At 42.8% G+C, this 21,817-nt stretch overlaps 1 protein-coding gene across 2 annotated transcripts; it reads left to right on the top strand.

The window, feature by feature from the left end:
- Positions 1–62: 62 nt before the first annotated feature.
- Positions 63–3,050, top strand: LOC138089943 (calcium homeostasis modulator protein 6-like). 2 transcript variants are annotated; one of them, XM_068985517.1, is made up of 2 exons: positions 63–71; positions 2,628–3,050. In XM_068985517.1, exons 1-2 carry the CDS (start codon positions 63–65, stop codon positions 3,048–3,050), a joined length of 432 nt encoding a protein of 143 aa, XP_068841618.1. The 2 variants fall into 2 exon arrangements, with proteins under 2 accessions (XP_068841618.1, XP_068841617.1); XM_068985516.1 differs by lacking the exon at positions 63–71 and adding an exon at positions 796–1,311.
- Positions 3,051–21,817: the final 18,767 nt, after the last annotated feature.

Below are 21,817 nucleotides of genomic sequence, written 5' to 3'. Positions count from 1 at the left end.
TTGAGCGGGGCTTTGTTGCAATTCAGTTTATGTAAGAGACACTGGACATTTACCCTTGAATAATGTTTCCTGTAAATCATGGAGGTCTGGGGGGATTTCTTGTTGCTGGTAATTGCTGCGTCTTATTGGGAGTTGGTTTAGGAGCCAGGGTGGCTGCAGTAGAGGAAAAGCTGGTGTTTTCCCCAGTTTACTCAAGTAAAATGTATTCTTTCCATCGGGGGACTGTCCCCCGATCATTAAGGAATCGTTAAGTGACTGCTGCTGCTGCTGCTGAGTCGCTTCAGTTGTGTCCGACTCTGTGTGACCCCATAGACGGCAGACCACCAGGCTCCCCAGTCCCTGGGAGTCTCCAGGCAAGAACACTGGAGTGGGTTGCCATTTCCTTCTCCAAGGGACTGCAGAGTCCCCTGATCATTAAGGGATCATTAAGGGAAAGGAAAGTCCCTGGTTCCTTGTCAGTTTGGAGGAAACTAAAGCTACAGCGGAACAGGCCCTATCTTCCCTCAGTCAGAGTTCCTCAGTTGAGGGATAAAGGTCACCAACGCGCCTGCCTCTGGAAAGGGGTGCGCGCCGGGGAGGTCGGGCGTCTGTGTGTGTGGATCTGCCACAATTAGTTGGGTTGAAATAAGAAAGTGAAAGCTCAGGACACCCTGAGCAACCCTCTTGCCTTTTTTGGAAGGTGCTACTTAGCGGGGCTCCGGAAAACCCCAGATGCCCCAAATCATTTGAGGAGCTGGAAGGCGAAGAGGCAGAAGCAGCCGAGCCTTGTCCACAGCGCCCTGGGGTAGGAGACCCATGGAGAAGTTTCGGGAGGTGTTGAATTTGCACCTAAAACACCGCAACGCTCTGGGCTACTGCCTGGTGAGCCTGCTGACGGCGGGCGGGGAGCGCATCTTCTCCAGCGTGGTCTTCCAGTGCCCGTGCAGCGCCTCCTGGAACCTGCCCTACGGCCTGGTCTTCCTGCTGGTGCCGGCGCTGGCGCTCTTCCTCCTGGGCTGCATGCTGAACGGGAGCACCTGGCGCCTGCTGACCGGCTGCTGCTCTCGGGGCTCCAGAGAGTGGCAGCGAGGGGCCTCGGTGTGCTTGAACATCGGCGCCGCAGCCTTGGTGACGCCGCTCATCTGGGTGGCCGTGGCGCTGCTCGGGGGCACCTTCTACGAGTGCGCTGCCAGCGGGACCAAGTTAGCGGTTCGGTACCTGTGCGGGAACTCCAACTCGAACTGCTCCGCCCAGCTGCCGCTGGTGCCCTGCCAGCAGGCCCAGGCGCCCGACATGAAGCAGCTGCAGAGGAAGCTCACGGCGCACTCGCAGGTCGGGAGCCCGCGCAGGACGCGGTCTGGGGGTCGGAGAGGGACTGGCTTCTGCGGGGCGGACGGGGCGGTAGAAATGCGTGCCCTTGCTCCTGACACCGAAGGCAAGCTAACTAGAATGGCTGTTGGCTTCAAATGAGCGACAGGCAAACCTATCTATCATCTATCTTCCCAGGGCTTCCCAGGTGGCGCTGGTGCTAAAGTGCCAGTGCAGGAGACCCAAGAGATGAGGGTTCCATCCCTGGAGAAGGAAATGGCAACCCTCTCTCTTCTTCTTACCTGGAGAATCCCATGGACAGAGGAACCTGGCGGGTTACAGTCCATAGGTCGCAGAGTCAGACACGACTGAAATGACTGACCAGAGCACATCATCTTTCTTTTTTCTTTTTCTCTCTCTCTCTCCCTACCCCTTCCCTCCCTCCTTGCGTCTCTTCCCCTCTCTTTCTTTCGTCTCGGTGCTATTTCTCTCTTTTTTCCCTTTAACTGGAGTATAGTTGACTTACAATATTGTATTAGTTTCAGTCTTACATATGTGTGTGTTCAGAGTCTCCTCCCTTATGAAAGTGGAAGTGAAGTAGCTCAGTCGTGTCCGACTCTTTGGGACCTAATGGACTGTAGCCTACCAGCCTCCTCTGTCCATGGAATTTTCCAGGCAAGAGTACTGGGGTGGGTAGCCATTTCCTTCTCCAAGGAAGATCTTCCCAACCCGGGGATTGAACACGTGTCTCCCGCATTGTGGGCAGACACTTTACCATCTGAGCCCCCTGGGAAGCCCATTATAGGATTTTATAAAAAACTGAGTATAACTAATGAAAGGAGGAAGGCACTGGGGCACTCTGTTGTGTCAGGCATCTGCTCTGTGCCCCACACCCGACACCTTGCTGGGTCCTTTATCTCTATTGTTATTCTCTTTTGTCTCAACAGTGGGTACACTGAGTCCAGGCCTGGCTGACTTTAAAGCCATCACCCCACACTGCTTCTGGGCTTGTAAAGCTCAGAAGTTCTTGGAAATGAATACCTGTTTCACTGGATTTTCTGAAATTCCACATTTTGAGTTTCAGGGATTCCACATATAAGCTCTTCCGTGGATCCTTGACATGACTTGGAAAATGACTGGCTTGTCAAGCAAGCAGTTCTACTGAGGTGGGGGGAGAGGGGTTACTGCCACTTCTTTCTCATAAGTGAATAAGACCTAACTGTTGCTTGTTCATCATCTTAACTCTGAGTAGTCCAAATTTCACCTGTTGATTTAACAGGTTTTAGCTTTCAACTTTTTTTAAGTGACTAAATAGCTGTTTTTTTGTGTGTTTACCTAAGATGTTAGGCTGGAGCCTGATAGCAATTGTTATCATCGTCCTCCTGATTTTTACGTCAATCAATCGATGCTGGTCTCCAGTTAGTTACATGCAGCTGAAATTTTGGGAAATCTATTTGCAACAGGAGCAGCAGATTTTTAAAAGTCAAGCCACAGAACATGCAACGCAACTGGCACAAGAAAATGTCAAATGTTTCTTTGAGCATTCACATCCACAGGAATACAACACTCCAAGCATTAAAGACTGGCAGAAGATTTCATCATTATATACTTTCAATCCAAAGGAGCAGTACTACAGCACTTTGCACAAATATGTGAACAAAAAACAGAAGAGTCAAAGTAGCACAGCTTCTGAAGAAGGTGCAATGGTTCCTGTTCTTGGCTTTGTAGATTCATCTGATATGAACAGCACTACAGACTTATGACCTTGTTAATGAATGGGAAAAGAAAACTCCTCTGAATTATTGATGCCTTTAAAAAAATAAATGTGGGTATTGTTTATGACTCCTCTGTTTGGTCTTCCAAGTTATGGAAACAGAATATTAAATAAAATAGAAATTTAGAATTTTATCTTTTTATTATTTTATTTAAAAAGTAAGCAAGGTTAAATGGTTCACTTAGTGTGACAGTTCAGTTCAGATCAGTCTCTCAGTTGTGTCCAACTCTTTGTGACCCCATGAACCACAGCACACCAGGCCTCCCTGTCCATCCCCAACTCCCAGAGTTTACCCAAACTCATGTCCATCGAGTTGGTGATGCCATCCAACCATCTCATCCTCTGTCGTCCCCTTCTCCTCTTGCCCTCAGTCTTTCCCAGCATCAGGGTCTTTTCAAATGAGTCAGCTCTTTGCATCAGCTGGCCAAAGTATTGGAGTTTCAGCTTCAACATCAGTCCTTCCAATGAACACCCAGGACTGATCTCCTTTAGGATGGACTGGTTGGATCTCCTTGCAGTCCAAGGGACTCTCAAGAGTCTTCTCCAACACCACAGTTCAAAAGCATCAATCTTTGGTGCTCAGCTTTCTTTATAGTCCAGCTCACATCCATACCTGACCACTGGAAATACCATAGCCTTGACTAGATGGACCTTTGTTGACAAAGTAATGTCTCTGCTTTTGAATATGCTGTCTAGGTTGGTCATAACTTTCCTTCCAAAGAGTAAGCGTCTTTTAATTTCATGGCTGCAATCATCATCTGCAGTGATTTTGGAGCCCCCCAAAATAAAGTCAGCCACTGTTTCCACTGTTTCCCCATCTATTTGCCATGAAGTGATGGGACTGGAGGCCATGATCTTAGTTTTCTGAATGTTGAGCTTTAAGCCAACTTTTTCACTCTCCTCTTTTACTTTCATCAAGAGACCCTGGAACTAAATCAGAATATTTATATCCCTAGCCCATATGCTATAATGCTGCTTTCAAATAAAACAATTTAGTAGCCAAAACAGCAAAGTAACAATTGAACATCATACCTTTCCTTAAGGTATCTGATGTTAATTTCAAGTTCACTTTCGTGCAGACAACACATTGTTTGGGTCTTTTAAATACTGGCATTTAAAAAGCAAAAGTAATTGATCATGGCTCATATTTAGCCCTTCTTCCTCTTTTGGCAGAGCCTTGCTTCGGCTTCTATTTGCCTCTTGTAGCATAGAGGCCATTATTTAGTACTGGTCAGCAGAACGGGATATTCTGTTGTTGCGAGTTATATATTGCAAGAAAGTTGGCAGCAGAAACTGCACGATCCATTTTTTTTTCAATTCCCTACTGAATAATTTTGAAAATCATATGTCTACTTTCATTTTTGCTTCATTTAAAAATTTCTTTAGTATATTCTTCTCTTCAATATTTTTTCTGACCTATCATTTATACACATGTATAATACTATATTCAGTTGTATTATATGATCTCCATTTTATTGACATGCTCCACTTTCTCTTGCATGGTCTTTAATATTATTATGAAAGTATATACGCTTAAGATAAAAATGATAATAATAGAGAACCGTGTGAAAGAAAAAGTGACATTACCTCATTCCTTTGCCATATGTTCTTCCCAGAAAAAGCTGTGCATTTTGTGTGTGCATGAGCATTATCTCTTGCTATAAATGTGATTCTGCAGCTTTTTCACATAAAATATCATTGTTCCATGCGTATATATACATAGCGATTTACCTCCTGAAAAATTACTGCGTAGCATTCTACTGAGTAGTAGGAAATGATTTCTTTTTTGCTAAAAAAGAATGTGCACACTCATGCACACATTCACACAGTACACAAAGCTGAGCACAGGGCTTGCTTGGTGGCTTGGTGGTAGAGACTCTGACTGCCAATGCAGGAGACACGGGTTTGATCCCTGATCCAAGAAGATTCCGTGTGCTGCAGAGCACCTAATCCTGTGCACTACAACTACCGAGCCTGTGCTCTAGAGCCTGGGAGCCATAACTCCTGAAGCCTGCGCACCCTGGAGCCCAAGCTCCACGACAGGAAAAGCCACCATAACGAGAAGCCCACACACCACAATTAGAGAACAGTCCCCGCTCACTGCAACGAGAGAAAAGTCAGTGCAGCGGCAAAGACCCAGCACAGCCAAAAATAAATAAATATATATATTTTAAATATAAGCAACAATTCGTCAAAATTAGTCACTTCTAATAATGGGTCAGAGGATTCTTTTAAACCTCATGCACTTTTGATCTTTGGATTTTTAATTACTAAATATTAACGGTATGATTAGAAAAGATTAAAAAGAACCCTTATTACTGGTGCAGGGCTTTATAGTCAATAAAGAAGTTTTGCATCTTTCACTTCATTTTATTTTCAAGAGTTTGTGGAATACCCATGAAACACATCACTCACACTTGGTTGTTTAGTCGCTAGGTTGTGTCTGAATCTTTTTTGACCCCGTGGACCATAGCCCACCAGGCTCGTCTGTCCATGGGATTCTCCAGGCAAGAATACTGGAATGGGTCGCATTTTCCTTCTCTAGAGGATCTTCCTGACCAGGGATCAAACCTGCATCTCCTGCGTTAGCTGGTGCATTCTTTATCAGTGAGCCACCAGGGAAGCCCCTCACTCACACTTACAAGTAAGAAATTGAAGGTTAGAGAGGTCACATTACTAGGCCAAGGTCACATGGTAGAACTGAAGCTAGGGGCCTAATCCTCTCTGGATCATGTGTTTCAAAGTGGCTGCTTGGCTGTGTTTATTACTAGGTTAGATTCCCACCCCCCACACCCATTTTAAACCCATGAGCCCTGGTGGGCAGAAAAGATACAGATGTCCTTAGTGACCCCCAGGAGTTTTCATCTCATCCAGAAAGTTGGCGACTCTTGATACCTAAGGCCACTTTGAACAAACATCCTGTGATCAGGACACAGCAGTTATTTCATGGTGGGAATACAGTCACCCCTATTCCAATGGATACATCACTCCTCTGACCCTGACCCCAAACAGGCTGTGTCATGGACTCAAGAAGCATTTCTATACTCAATGTATACTTTTTTGCTGGCTCACCAGATGATCCTTCATAATCATGATGGCTTTATGCTGCTCTAAAGCCTTAACCTCAGAAGAGATGCAGACACGGCTGCTATTAATATTTGCTGAAAAACAACCATGTTGTTCTGAGAGATGATTCCACAATATATTGAGTACTGGTAAGACGATACAACTTACAGAGCATAAGATGAGGCATGTTCTTTCTGTTCCAGCCAAAGCCATGGACAGGAACGTCAATACTCAGTGAACTGTTTAAAGAGGCAAGTCTCCAGGAAAGCTTCTGAGAGTAGGATTAGCCTCGGAATTAGTCTCCGGTTGAAAATCATCTAGGAAGATCTAATTTTGAAGCCTCTTATCTACCAGGTGACCTGTTATGAATAACTCCACGAGGATAGAAGATGGAGAAATGCTCCCATCTGAGTCAGCCCAGCAACAGTCACCACTGCCGATTTTGTCAGCAGCAAACTCCCACGGAGCGCCTACGTGTGTCCAGTGCTGCCCTGAAATTTAAGCCTCAGCTGTCTTGTTTCGTCCTTTTCATTACCTGATTATGAACTCTTATGAATTCAGTGTAAGTACTGTGGAGTTGAGTATAGACGCTTATCTAAGGAAAGATACATATATTGCAAAAGGGATATGGGGACATCCCTGGTGGTCCGGTGGTTAGGACTCTGTGCTTCCACTGCAGGGGGCACAGGTTTGATCCCTGGTCGGGGAACTCAGGTCTTGCACAAAGCCCTATAAAATTAGACCATGAGGTCAGAGTGGTAAGGAAGCAGGGGCAGATCATGGAAGACTCTGGGACCCTTGTAAGGACTTAGGTGTTTACTCTGAATGAACTGAGTAACTACCTTACACATTCCCTACAACAAATAACTCATCTGATGACTCTTTCAGACCATTGAATCCTTGGGGATAATCAACAGAAGGCAAGAGCATGCTGACTCTAAAAAAGAAGTGATGCTTTCTTTTTGACTATAGGTGACCATAACCTTGGAACTAAGGAAATGATGAATAAGACCTAATGATACTGTGGAATTAAAGTCAGATAGGATGTGAGTGTATGTGTGTGTGTATGTGAGTATGTGTGTATGTGAGTATGTATTCTCCTATCAAGTACATTTTAGATAGTTTGTTTTGCTAGGAGGATATTAACTTGAGAAAACTTGCTTTGGTAAAATAACTGATACTGGTGAGAAATGGAGCTGTATATTCAGAAGTCACAGATTGCTTTTAAAACTCTGCAGCTCACATTTCAGTGATTCCCCTTGTCAAGTTTTGGGCTCCACTCAACCATTGCCTTCATGTTCATCATCAACATTTTAATAGGTTGGTTTTCATTCAAGAAATATCAAAACATATACTGAGAATGACTACTGTATGTGGGAGTCTTTATGATGCCATGATTAAGAGCTCAGTCACTGGAGGCGAAATACAGCAGACTGGGTGGTGTATAAATAATAAGAACTTATTTGTCACAGCTCTGGAGTCTGGGGAGTCCAGGATTAAGGGACCATCCATTCAGTGTCTGGAGAGAGCTCACTTCCGGGTTCACAGATGGCTTATTTCGTTTCTGTGTCCTACGCGGTGGAAGAGGCAAGAGAGCTGGGGTCTCTTTCATAAGGGCACTTCATCCCATTCACGAGGGCTCTGCTGTCACCTCCCAAAGGCTCAGCCTCCAAACACCATCACATTGGGGGTTAGGTTTCAATATATGAATTTTAGAGGGACACAAACATTCAGTCTATGATACTGTGTTGATGTTCTAGCTCAGCCTCCGCTACGGAAATGACCTTAAACATCGCTCCAAATCTCAGTTTCAGCATTTTTTAAAAATGCAGAATAATCATAAGTATTTACCTAAATGGTTTTTGTGAGGGTTAACTGAGATCATGCCTAGAAGATGTTCGATAAACATAACTTATTTTTATTATTATAAGGCAGTTGGCTAACTGGCTTGGAGAAAAGGAGAGAAATAAGATAACATTTAGTCTCAAGGAATTGGTAAGCAAATAAGTAAACAGTTAACCATAATAGGCTTCTCTAGTGGCTTAGACAGTAAAGAATCCGCCTGCAATGCAGGAGACCCAGTTTGGATCCCTGGACCAGGAAGATCCCCTGGAAAAGGAAATGGCAACCCACTCCAGCATTCTTGCCTGGAGAATCCCATGGACAGAGCAGCCTGGTGGGTTACAGTTCGTGGGTCTGCAAAGGGTTGGAGACAACTGACCAACTAACATCCTCCTCCATCCTACCCATAACAGGAGTAGGAATAAGATATATGATAATAGAAACATAAGCAAAGTGTTTTGAGAAAAAAGAAAATGAATTCTGCCTAGAAATATTTAAAGAAATTGTCGTGAAAAAGGATAGTTTAAGGCTTCATAGTGAGTTGGATTCCATTCATCAGGGAGGGACTGAAAAGTCAAGCCTACCAAAAGTGTAATAATCTCCCAGGTCACCCGGAGCCTCCCAGTGAAGCTTCCGTGTGTTACATTCCTACTAAGGAGTGCCGCTTAAGAACATGGCAATCAGTATTAAGTCCTAAGGCATTCTCACCCTACCCTACCCCTACCCCTCAAAGTGATAGTTCACGGTTTCTCCACCACAGCTTGGTCCTCTGCAGCATTCTTTTCTTGAACTCAACCTCTTTTGAGGGGTGGTGATTGTGTTTTTCAATGTAATGTTTCATTCTTTGTGTGTAGAATTTTATTTATTTTTTAAACAGTGGCCGCTTAAGAATCTAATTTAAACCAATGCTGTTAGGGAGACTAGCTCAGAATTCTCCCCAGCGTGTTCACAGTGTCCGGTCACCTTTTCTCACGTATTAAACAGTGACTGTCACAAAGAACCCAATACTCATGCATGCTGTCGTGTCCGACTCTGCGACTCCATGGACTGTAACCCACCAGGCTCCTCTGTCCATGGAATTGTCCAGGCAAGAATACTAGAGTGGGTTGCCATTTCCTTCTCTAGGGGATCTTCTCAACCTAGGGATCAAACGTGCGTCTCTTGTGTCTCCTGCATTGGCAGGTGGATTCTTTACTGATGCACCACGAATGTTTTATTTTGACATTCATTGTGGGTCAAGATACACCAATTTAGCTCATGAATTTTGAAGGGTCGCAGATAGCAGTCCGTAGCATCATCATTCAAAGCATTTAAAATCTACCTGTCCTCTACTCCATCTACCTGTCTACTGCTACTTCTTAATATTCTCCAATATATAGTCTCAGATTTCATCAGTCTTCTGACATAGTACCACTCACATTAAACAGTGTGAAGGTGAAAGGCTCAGCCTTTCCTCTTCACTCAGCTGGTTCTCTTTTCAGTCATTGTCCCGATGTCTTGACTGGGATTTGATTCTATCCCACTTACAAGTTAATAGTTAACCTGTTACTGTAACATGGAGGCTGGCAGAAGAGAGAGAATTTCTGGGCCAATGAGCAAAACCTCTTAATCACAGCAGAGCAGACAGTGTGAGTGTTATGTTTTTATTGGTTCCCTTTGCATCCCATGTTCTAGGGGGAACAACACAGACAACTAAGATGGTTACCTGCGCACACTGTCACAATGTTGTAGGAGAGAACTCTGAACTTGGGCCATCACCGTTTCATAGCAAGAGGTAATCAAGCCTGCTTTTTGTCCAAGAGAGAGATTATTCTCTCAAGGCAGGTTGTGCAAACAACGCTAAGAGATGACCTAGTGAAAAGCAGTCAGAGTCTTGATTCCTGGCATACTAGTAAGACAAGCAAGAGCACGAGAATCTCATGGAGGGCTGTCTCCCGTGACACGATATCTTCCAACTTTTAAGCCCCGTTTCAAATCACACCTCCCCCTCAATGCATTCCCCAACTACATCAGTCCACACAACTTCTTCCTTCTCTGAACTCTCACAACAACACCTCTCAAACTCAGTGTAGCACTTGATCATATACCTGTTTTGTTTCACATTAAAATTATGTGTTCTCTCTTCCAAGAATGATTTTATGCCTTTTGAAGACTTAAAAAAGAGATGATCTTGTAAATGTCACAAAACAACAACAAAATTGATTAAAAACAAATGAGAATAATTAAATATATTTATTCTTTCATTAAGAAGAAAAAATAGTTTAAGTATCACAAATACTTCTTGAAATTTTAAGACACAAAATCCATGACCATGAAAATATATAAATAACCAGAGATTGCATTTTGGTCAATACACTACCATTTCTTGACTTGAAAACCATGTGTTTGTAAATCATGTGATTTTTAAAAAATGTTATTTGTTGGTCTTTTGTGTATGGTACTCCATTTCTTAAAGGCAGATTATAGCAAAGGAAAACAGTTACAAAAATATATTTAATATATTTTTTGTATATAGGAATGAAACAAAACTTAAAAGACGAAAGTTTTTTTCTCATGGAGTATCCGCTAACAACTTGAGTTACTGATGTTCCACAGACCACAGTTTAGGAAACAGTACCTCCGATAATCAGAGGCAGATGGAAAATCAACTGTTGTTTGGACTGCCTCACAGTATTCTCAAATCACATAATCTATCCAAAAATAGCAACTTGAATGAACGCAAGTCTGAGACATGGTCAAGTTATGGGGCAACATGTCAACAGCCAAGCAAGTAGATGGATACATAGGGGATTCATTAAACTGTAGTTTATTTCATGGAGACCAGATCATCATGTGTGTAGGCATCTTTAAAGATACTTAAAAGCACTGGGAGAGAGGGCAGTGCATAAAATAAAGAACAGATGTTGTTCCTTTTAAAAATCAAAACAGTCCTAACCCCTTTCTCAGCTCCCAGCTCTGCTCAAGATTTCTTGATGAGACAACTGTTCCAATTCAATTTCTATGCAATCTAAGAAGACTAACTTTAACAAGTCTACATTCTTTATCTTTAAATCTGCTTGCCACTGTTCATACCAACAGAATTCCACAATCCTGCCAGCTTCCTAGCCACTGACACATTTCTTCCCACTAGATGCTGCCTAACTCTCTCTGCAGATGTGTCCTAGAGCTCTCTCTATAAAATGGGCATCATATTTTCTAAAAATCTACATCTTTATATCTTCTATATCCCCACTCCAATTTGAGATTCAGTAATTTATACTTGTTTGTGTGTGTGTGTGTGTTAGTCACTCAGTCATGCCCGACTCTTTGCGACCCTATGGACTGCAATCCACCAGATTCCTCTATCCATGAGATTTTCCAGGCAAGGATACTGGAGTGGGTTGCCATTTCCTTCTCCACGGGATCTTCCCAACCCAGGGATCGAACCCGGGTCTCCTGCACTGCAGGCAGATTCTTTACCGACTGAGCTACAAGGGAAGCCCTATACTTGTTTAAAGAATGCTGCTTTTTCCTCTCCTTTTCTCTGGTTGATTTATGACATGAAAAAAAAAACCTTTTAATTTTGATTGTGGTTGAATACGTACTTTCAAATAAACAATTTTAACCAGAAGTACCTCTTTGGATTGCCTTTCACTGCCGATGATTGCATTTATTAAGCATTCTTAAGAATGCTTAATAAAATAAGCATTAAATTGTTATTTAAAATTGTTTATTTGAAAGTACGTATTCAACCACAATCAAAATAAAAAGTTGTTTTTTGTTTTTTTTTTTTTTTAATGTCATAAAGCAATCAGAGAAAAGGAGAGGAAAAAGCAGTACATTTTTTGGAAGTTGGAAAGCAGATGGTAAGTGGTGATTGTCCTAAGAGACCTGAGTGAAATCTGAATCCCGAGCCAGAACAGGAGAAAGATAAGAAGCAATATGATTTGTGCCATGGAATCTGTAAAAATGCATGAGGAATCAACAGCACCAGTCATCTCGAAATGGGGCTGGCAGCAGAGTTAAAAGTATGATTGACTGAAACCTGGTTTAAGACTTGATCCCTCAGATCACTGTCTCCCTTCCAAGCAGCTGGACAGCTATTTCTCCCTAACTTAGCAAACACGGGGGTTTTAATTGCCAGATAGAGGGTTTCTTTTCTTTTTTTTAATGTGGTATTTTCATCTTTATTCAGTTCAAAATTTGTCTTCTTGGCTGTGCAGCATGCAGGATCTTAGTTCCTCAACTAGGGACCGAACCCTCTCTCCCTGCAGTAGAAACACAGAGTCCCAACCACTGGACCAAGGGAAGTTTACAGATACAGTTTTTTTTAAACATTTCTAAACTAGGACAACTGGCTAGTTGAAGGCAGGAGTACTATACTGAACAAAGTGGAATAAAAGTTAAAACATACATACTGAATTTTATTTTCCCTGGCTTGGCTCCCAGAATGCTGGCATTTAGGCCTATATTCTCCAGGCAGTAGGTCGGAAGAATAGCAAACTGAACTACCCAAGAGAAGAGATCTCAATAAAATGACATATCTTGAGATTCACATTTAAATTCCCCAACTTGCCCTACTGCCAGGGTGGCAGGCAGCTGGGACAACTAACACCAGGTGTGCAGTCTGAGTGGCAAGCCCACCAACTCCCTGGGGTGCTTTTAGCACACCAACTTAAAATGCAAAATCCTTTAAGAATTGATTTTTTTCTCTTTCTGTCTTCCCCACCTTCTAAAGAAGGACTGTATATCTCACTTAGCATTCCTACCCCTCTATGAGCCCTGAGTTTTAGTGCCAGGGCTCTCACACAAACCAAGTTTCACATTCTGAGTGGAATCTAATTTCACAGGAATATCATTCTGGAGTGATCTCACATCCAGCAGAGGCTGTGAACAAACTTCAGGCTTGTCCACTCACACCCAGAGCCAAGGAAAATGCAGACCCCTCTCCCTTAAACAGAGAATGTGGTTGGGGCTCACAGCAAAGTCTACCAGCTGCCCATGGATATTATCCTGCCCACAGCCACCTGTCTGCTTGCAGACTGAAGCCTGGGCCCAGAATAGTCGCCAGCTCAAACCGCTCTGCATGGTATGAGGAGAGACTCAAGAGAGCATCTGAGCAAACAGGCCTTGCCTCATAGACACTCCCTGTGTTCCATGGGAGGGATCTGGGTCAGGAAACACCAGCAGAAATGATTAACACTCCCCTATCACAGTCCCATGAGAGAGAAGGATGTCCAGAAGCCAAATGTTAAGGATCCCTGCTGTATCTGCCTGCCATCCTTAACTCTCTCAGTTGCTATCCAACTCTATTGACAGAGTCAGAAAGCAGACTATGTAACTCTGACACTCAATATCAAAGCCAGGTCTAGCTCAGTCCATCAGGGCTGAGATACAGTGGGACCAGAGAAGAAATAATGTGCTTTCAGAGGCTTTCCAAAATCCTAGCTGAAAAATCACCAGGTAGTAATTTTTGGGAAAAAGTCCTTACTCCAATCTATACCCAACTCCCAGTGAATCTTCATAAAATGATCCAGAAGAGGAGAAAACAAATGAGTGGCCTGCAGGGTTATAAATCTAAAGCTACTTTAAAGTAAAATGTTTACTAAAGTTAAAAAATGATAAAATAAAATCTTTCAGTTTGTTATTCTATGTTGAAGCCCATAATTCGCAAGTCCCACCAAAGTTCATATTCTATTTAATATGAGCAGAAAACCAAGGTGCGCCAGTGATCTGAGAAAAGTATGAAAGAAATCAAAACAAGTGGAAAAAGTTACTGGAGAAAGCAAACTGCACTTTGAAGAAAACTTTAAAAACATCTTCCATTATAGATTTTAGACATATAAGAGGAGACACAACATATATGAGATGAGAATAGAATTGTATTAAAAACATTTAAAGACAAAGGAGTTCTTGTGAATTAACAGCATGATAGCAGAAATTTAAAACTGCAATGGGAAGTTTGGAAGATAAACTTGAGGAAATCTCCCAGGAAGTAAACTATTTAAATAAAGAAATGGAAAAGAGAGAAAATAAAAATAAAAATAGAGAACCAGTCTAGGATATCTAACATCCTACTAATAAGAGTCTAGGGGAAAACAGGAAAAATGGATAGAATAGGATAAGAAATCATCAAAGAAATAATTTGATATGTTTTTTACCAAATAGATCATAGATTTCTATATTGAAGAGTTCATCAGATGATCAGCACATTGGAAGGACACAGACCCACAGTGAGATGCATCACGGTGCAATTTTGGAACAATGAGAATAAGAAGATCCTAAAGTTTTCCAGAGAAATAACAGACCAAGAATCCAGAATCAAATGGCATTGCATTTCTGAAAAACCGTTGGAAGCTTAATGATAATGTTTTCACAGACTTTGTTCCCTATTCTCTCTTTATCATGAAGCCCATAAGGTATGCAGTTTCAGAAGAGGGAGGATTCTAAGAAAGGAAAGTCATAGGATCAAGGAAACAAGGGGTCTCATAGAAGATGGAGGACAAGGAAATCTCTATGACAGTGTGAGGAAAAGGCAAAAATGATGGTAAAATTAACCCCCAATAATATTAGCTAGCCCTAAGGTTAGTTGAGGGCTAAAAATGTAACAAAATTATAGCTTCTTAGTATTTTGATGGAAAACCACTGAGACATCTTTCAAATAGCATGTGGTGTTTTTAAAACACCTTCCTTGAGGAGATAGAGATGAGGACTTCCTTGGTGGTTCATTGGTGAAGACTTTACCCTTTCACTGCAGGGGCATGGATTCGATCCCTGGTCAGGGAACTAAGATCCCACATGCCATGTCAGCAGTCAAAAAAAAAAAAAGAGAGAAAGAGAGAGAGAGATGAATTCCCTTTATTGATTTTGAGCTGAACTTAGTGACTCATTTCTAACAGATGGGAAAACAGTGGAAGCAATGATATTGGTATCTTCAGAACTTAGGTCATAAAAATGTGCTGCCACCTCCTCTCTCCCTCCTAAATTGCTTTCTCTGGTGGAGTTTAGTTGCCAGGTTGTGAGGGTGATGGAGCAGCCGGTGGAGAGGCCCATGTGGTGAGAAATTGAAATTTCCTGCCAGTAACCATGTGAGTGGCCTGTCTTGGAATTAAGCCGTCCAGTTTTCGTCAGCCTTCAGATGGCTACAGACTCTGCTGACATCCTGATCGCAGCTTTGAGAGAAACCTTGAACCAGAAAGAACCAAGGTTTTAAGTGTTAGTCACTCAGTCATGTCTGACTCTTTGTGACCCTATGGACTATAGCCCACCAGGCTCCTCTGTCCGTGGGCTTCTCCAGGCAAGAATACTGGAGTAGGTTGCCATTCCCTTCTCCAGGGGATCCTCCTTACCCAGGGACTAAACCTGGGTCTCCTTCATTTGCAGGTGGATTCTTTACCATCTGAACCACTAGGGAAGCCCAGAACGAGCCAGGGTAAGCTGCTACTGAATTCTGGACCCACAGAGACTGTGAGATAGCTAATTGCTATTAGGTAATTATTTTTCATTATACTAACATTTTTGAAAGGAAGAGGAACTAAAAGAGAAAGAGAGAGTCTTTGAACCAACTGAACCAAGTTGCTCAGTTGTGTCAGACTCTTTGCGACCCCATGTAGCCTACCAGGCTTCTATGTCCATGGGATTCTCCAGGCAAGAATACTGGAGTGGGTTACCATTTCCTTCTCCAGGGGATCTTCCCGACCCAGGGATCGAACCTGGGTCTCCCATGTTGGAGGCAGACACTTTCACCTCTGAGCCACCAGGGAAGCCCTTTTGAACCAATAGCTAGCTAAAATGGAGAAGAAGAATCAGGATGGAGAAATTTAAGATAAGTATTTTAACAGAGAATTGTCCAGTTTTAAACCTGGCACTCTGTCTTTATTTGGTCTGCAATCACAATATTTCATAGGTTTAGTGGCTTAAACAACCAAAAAAACCCACTTTTTTCCTCACAATTCTGAAGGCTGGGAGCTTCAATATCAAAGTGCAGGCAGATTCGGTGGTTGTGAAAGGCCTCCTCCTGGTTTTCAGATGGTTGCCCTGCTGTACCCTCACTGGGCCGGGAGAGAGAGCCATCCTGTGGCTCTCTTCTTGGAAGAGAATTAATCCCATCATGAGGGCCTCATCCTCAAGACCTAATCTAACCCTAATACCCTGCCAAAGATCCCACCTCCAAATATCACACTGGGGTGAGGGCTTCAACCTAAGACATTCTGTGGGAAAGCAACATAACCAACATTCAGTTCATAGAATAGTCTTTTTTGCTAAATTATTTTTTTTAAAGTTTGCCAGTGAACAAATCAAGGAGACATTCGTGGCCTATTAAAGAAGCAGTGTCAAAAAGATATAGTTTGTTTTTCTAGGATTGTAGAGACTTGAGCATACTTTTAGGCTAATGAGGAGGAACCATGTGCAAGGCGAAGGCAGATAAGTGACTAGGAAAAGGTTCCTGAGGGGGTAGTGGGAGCTACAGTGGGCCTGTGTCTCTACAAGCAGATCTATAGACTGGAAATTATTCATTAATTTCTCTTCCTGGGGTCTTCCTCCTGACATCAATATCAAGCTTTCAGGTCTCAGTAACCTTATTAATTTTTTAAAAAGTAGGGTTTTCCAGATGGCTCAGTGGTGAAGAATTCGCTTGCCTTGAAGGAGAAGCAAGAGACTTGGGTCCATTCCTGGGTCAGAAAGATCCCTTGGAGAAGGAAATGGCAACCCACTCGAGTATTCTTGCCTGAGAAATCCCATGGACAGAGGAACCTGGCGGGCTACAGTCCATAGCGTCACAAAAGAGTCGGACCTGACTTAACGATTAAACAATAACAACAAAGGATAATTTAGATGATCTCTAAGACCATGTTTGGTACTAAACTTTTATTTTTATAGCTTTTTCTATAAAATCTACCATCCCAAAGCTGAAATGAACTGTGTGGGGTATCACATGGTCTGCCTCCCTACCACCAAGCCAGATTTGCTGCAGACCTTTTTACCTCTAAAAGGTAGCTACCAGGCATATCATTGTTTTCAGGGACATTTAACTTTTGACTATCAAGTATCACAAATCTTCTCCAAGAGATGGCTGGCCCAGTCTGTGCCTAGAAACACCATCTTATTCAACTAGAAACACCATCTTACTCAACTGTTGGACCCAGAGAAGTTGAATTCTTGGCAAAAAATTGCCCCTGGAGCTGTCTAAAGTGAAGCAACTAGTATTGGGCCTCCTTTCCCCCATTCATTCATTTTGGTTTGACATCCTTTGGAGAGACCCCACCCAGCGGCTGTGTAGAAAAGTTTAAAGAGGCAATTTCCACCTCTCAAGGGGGTTGAAAGGCACACGGTTCACACCTGGAGCTCTTCCAGACTGTCTGAAATCTCTTAGGCAGCCATATGACAGTCATAGGTTACAGATTTTAGGGACTGCTGATAGTAGGGATGGGGATTTGCTTCTTTCTGTTCTTTTTTAAAATTTAACTTTTGTTTTATGTATGGAGCATAGCTGATTTACAATGTTATATTAGTTTCAAGTATACAGCAAAGGGATTCAGTTATACATATACTCTTTCTGTTAGTTTTAGAGTATCTCTGCAGCAGTAAAATTTATGACCTTGGACATTTTTTTACTTATTGGATCCAGCTTTCATGCAGCTTTTCTTGTTTTTTTCTAATAGTGGCATTTGTCAGCTTTTTACAGGATTCTGTGTGAACCCTGGAAAATCTTTCCCAAAGGGAAACTATGCCATTTCTTCTAATCTTTGGTAAAACTGTTTTAGAAGAGTTGGTCATTCAGCTCTGTGACCTTCCCTGGCCATCCTCAGCAGTCACTTTTTGGTGTGTAACATCAGCAGTTTCAGAACACAGGGCATTCTGGAGCAACTGTGTAGCCACAGTTCTCCCCGTCATGGGGAAGAGCTCCTTAAAAGAGCCCACTGCCGAATCTCCCCACCTTCTTCTTCGAGAGGGAATTCCGCTTCTGATCCATGTGGCGTCTGAGGGAAGAGCACCCGGTGAGGCTGTTATACCCCAGGTGTTGATGCCAGGGTGCAGGATGGTCCGTTAGAGCTCCGGGGAAGAAAAGGTGATCTGCATTTTCTCCTCAGGCTTGTGTAGTCCTCAAGCTGAAGGTGGGGCGTTTTCGATTTCTGGGTGTGAGTGCTGAGAGGATGGGCAGGTATCTTCATACAGCAGGTATCTTCATACAGCCTCTGGCCACCTCCACTTTCACAAAGACCTTGCATATTGCTTCAAGGGAAAGATTGAGGCCAGGGGTGACAAGCTTCATCAAGGTCTACCCCTCACGCTACCAATCCCACTCCTGTGTGTGCCCACCCTCACCATCATCACTCTTTTCTCAGGGGAGGGGTGGTTTTCTTGTTGTTTAGAGCCAAATGTTTTCCTTATGATCTGAATCTTGTCCGTTTCTACCTTCTAACCATCTTGTTTTATCAATCATTCTCCTGTATTTTTATGCCTGCATTCTTAAAAAATAAAAAAGAACAAAAGCCCAACTTTATACCAACTATCCTACATCTCTTTCTATTTACAGTCAAGTTCCAAGAATCACCTATCCTAGCATCTCACCTCGCACTGACTCTTCAATCTACCATAATGGGGCTGCTGCCTTCGTCTTGCCCTGTAGCTACCCTGAGACAGAGACCCTCTCCTCATCAATCCAGTGTCCCTTTTCTGACTAATTTTCTTGGCTGTTCTATGGCATCTAATCCCTTGACCACTCTCCTCTCCTCAAAACTCTCTTGGCCTCAGTATTACCAGTTTCCCCATCTCCATCTCTGACTGAAGGTCCAGCCACACTTGTGTTCTTTCTGTGCTGCCTCTTGAATGGTGATATTTCTCAAGATTCTATCTTTGCTCCTTGTATTTTGTTTTCTTTCTTCCTTTCCTTCTTTCTTCTGTCTTTTGGCTGTGTTCTACAGCATGTGGGATCTTATTTCCCCAACCGGGGATTGAACCCAAGCGCCCTGCATTGGCAGTGTAGAGTCTTAACTACTGGTCCACCAGGGAAGTCTTGCTCCTTGTATTTGCTGAAGCCCATGCTTTCCCCGGATGTGGCCTTTCTTATCCTCTGCTTTTACTATTGTTCATATGCTGATGAATCCAGAGTCCATCTTCAATTCAGACTTCTGAGCTCCTTGTGTTTTTTGGATGTTTCAAAGGCATCTCAAGACTGAAAATATTCAAAGCTTGTTAGCTTCTTTCCTAAGCTGCCTCTGTTTCCTGCCTCCCTCACTCAGCCTCTGAAGTCTGATTGCTAACTCTCTTGACTTACTGCTTCCATGAGTAATTCACTTAAGGCAGGCACATTTAGACCCTTTGTGGTTTCAGCTCCAGCCCCTTCTCTCTGTTACCAACTTAATACCTCACAGCTTGTTATGAAAATGAAGTTACATACCACATAATTAACATGCCTAGCACCTGATAGAAATCTTAACTGAATTTGAAACCAAGAAAGCAGCCTTTCCAGGTGTTTCTGTTGTTTGGTATACACAGACCACTGGGAGTTTCAGCACTTCCTTTTTTAAGTCATTAAAATCTATGTGGTTCATGGGCTACACGGAAATAGCAAGTCACTAAATACAGTTTGCTGACTTGAAAGATTTAGGCCACTGGGAGGCTCCAGAAATTAGAAGGTTCTGACTTGGAAATCCTCAGGTGACTCCAGGTGTGATTTAAGTTTCCAGTAGAAATAGTTGAAAGAGCAACCTGAAATTTTATGATTTTTTTTTAAGAGCTACCACTGATTGAAAATGTCTTCTTTCTATGAAATCTCACTCTTCTGGGACCTGTGCCACATAGACACACACTATAATTCAGGTTCTATTTTCTGTCCTGTAAACTTTTCCTCTCTGTGAGGAAAAGAGCTATTGTCAATCCAAATTTTATTCCACTGAGCGTTCAATCACATAAAAAAAAGAACGCATTGATAAAGAATTATTCTCTTTTGTATTCTCCAGTGTGTTGTGAATTGTCTGACCTATCACGTATTTATCATGCCATGAACTTCGTTGAATTAACAGAAACCCAACTCTGTTTGCTGAAGAAATATAGTACATTTATCGCCTCATGTAACAGACGGTTTTTTTTTTCTCTTCAATCCATTGAGTCTCGACCCTTCCCTATGTCAGCAGTGGTGATTCTGGTCTGGCCAATGCCATGTCCCGATTGGCTTGGATCTAGGTGGCAAGATTTTAACCTGGTAAAAAGCCACTATGCCTAGGTAATCGCAGTGGAGCTGGGGCTGTGGATGACTTACCTGAAGTAGACACATTGCCTCATAAAATGGTGGGCACCTGAATAGAAGCATGTAATTCTTTTACGAGGGGTAAGACAAAGTCAGCCCACAAATGTCCATTACATGAAGCATAGTGATAGAGAGAACTTAAAAAGGAAGTAAAGGAGTTGTAGGGACATTTTTGGGGGAAGAAAAGGGGTATGCAGTGGCACTAGAGCTCCTAGAAGAAAAAGAAAGTGGAAGACACAGGAGACTGAAAGAAGAAAAGCTAAGAAAGATCTAAGTGGGAAGGACAGAGTCTGGGTATAAGGGAGAAGGAATTATCCCAGGACACTTATTTCTTAACTGTTTTTAGTGAAGTATTTCCAACTGTTCATGTGCTGTGTTTAACCTCTCCTCTCTTAAGGAAACACTTGAAAAATAAAATTTTGCTTTTCTGTGGCTATGGCTTTTGTGTGTGTGTGTGTGTGTGTGTGTGTGTGTGTGTGTGTGTTTTCAATTTTAGGGCAACTATTGCTGACTGAATAAGGACTACGTTTCCTTCTCAGATCACAAATAGGTACCTTATACTGACTGCATCTCTCCTCTATCTGCTGATTATTTGCCATAGCCGCTGTAGGATGACCACTAGTCATGTCCAGTTAAGTTAAAGTTCTGGAAGGTTCCCAGAATAAGGAAGTACAGCAACTGGACTGATTCTTTAAGGAATATGCAATGAAGTGTAAAGGAAATTCAGCTCTCTTTTTTAAAGAGAGAATCCTTTGTTACATCAAGTTTCTAGGGCTGGGAGGCACCTTCATCAGGGACAGCTTCAGTGTTACTGAGAAGAAACGAATTAGACTCTGTAGCTGGTGGATGAGGCTGTGAACTATCACAACCACCCAGAGTCTACGGTCCCAAATGGAGAGACACTAAGCAATGAATAATATGGCTTTTAGCATTTACTGTATTACTTAACCGGAGAAGGCAAGTACTGGCACCCCACTCCAGCACTCTTGCCTGGAAAGTCCCATGGATGGAGGAGCCTGGAGGGCTGCAGTCCATGGGGTCGCTAAGAGTCGGACACGACTGAGCGACTTCCCTTTCACTTTTCACTTTCATGCATTAGAGGAGGAAATGGCAACCACTCCAGTGTTCTTGCCTGGAGAATCCCAGGGACGGGGGAGCCTGGTGGGCTGCCGTCTGTGGGGCTGCACAGAGTCAGACACAACTGAAGCGACTTAGCAGCAGCAGCAGCAGTGTTACTTAGCATTGAGCAGATACTGGTTAAAGTGACCTCTTTGGTTATAAAATTTTAATATCATCTTTGCATCTCAAGCATCTGGTTTTCTGAATTTCTACTTTGGTTCTTCATAAACAGGGAGGAGAGGGAACTTTCCACTTATCCGTGATAGTCCATTGCAACTAAAGAGATCCAGGCTTCCAATAACTAGGGTTGAAAGTGAGATTTGAGAAGACAATAAATAGATGAGCAGGCTGCTGAGAGAAATGTGCCTGATTCCTGGCAGCTTTAAATAGTGAACACGCAACCGTGGCAGGCCTCCTCGGCAAACAGCTGGGGAACCATCTGATGATGTCATTTGAATAACACTAAATTACTCCTCTGTCCCAAACCTTTCTTCCCTTTT

This window comes from Capricornis sumatraensis, chromosome 13 (assembly GCF_032405125.1).
Source record: "Capricornis sumatraensis isolate serow.1 chromosome 13, serow.2, whole genome shotgun sequence".
NCBI lineage: Eukaryota > Metazoa > Chordata > Mammalia > Artiodactyla > Bovidae > Capricornis > Capricornis sumatraensis.
The sequence above is the reverse complement of the archived record's forward strand: the minus strand, read 5'-3'. Positions and strand labels throughout refer to the sequence as shown.

Bases quoted from the DNA above. Each gene is read 5' to 3' on its own strand.
- LOC138089943 (XM_068985516.1), top strand. From the start codon at position 796: ATGGAGAAGTTTCGGGAGGTGTTGAATTTGCACCTAAAACACCGCAAC. The intron at 1,312-2,627 runs GTCGGGAGCCCG...TGTTTACCTAAG, and splicing joins AGCTCACGGCGCACTCGCAG to ATGTTAGGCTGGAGCCTGAT.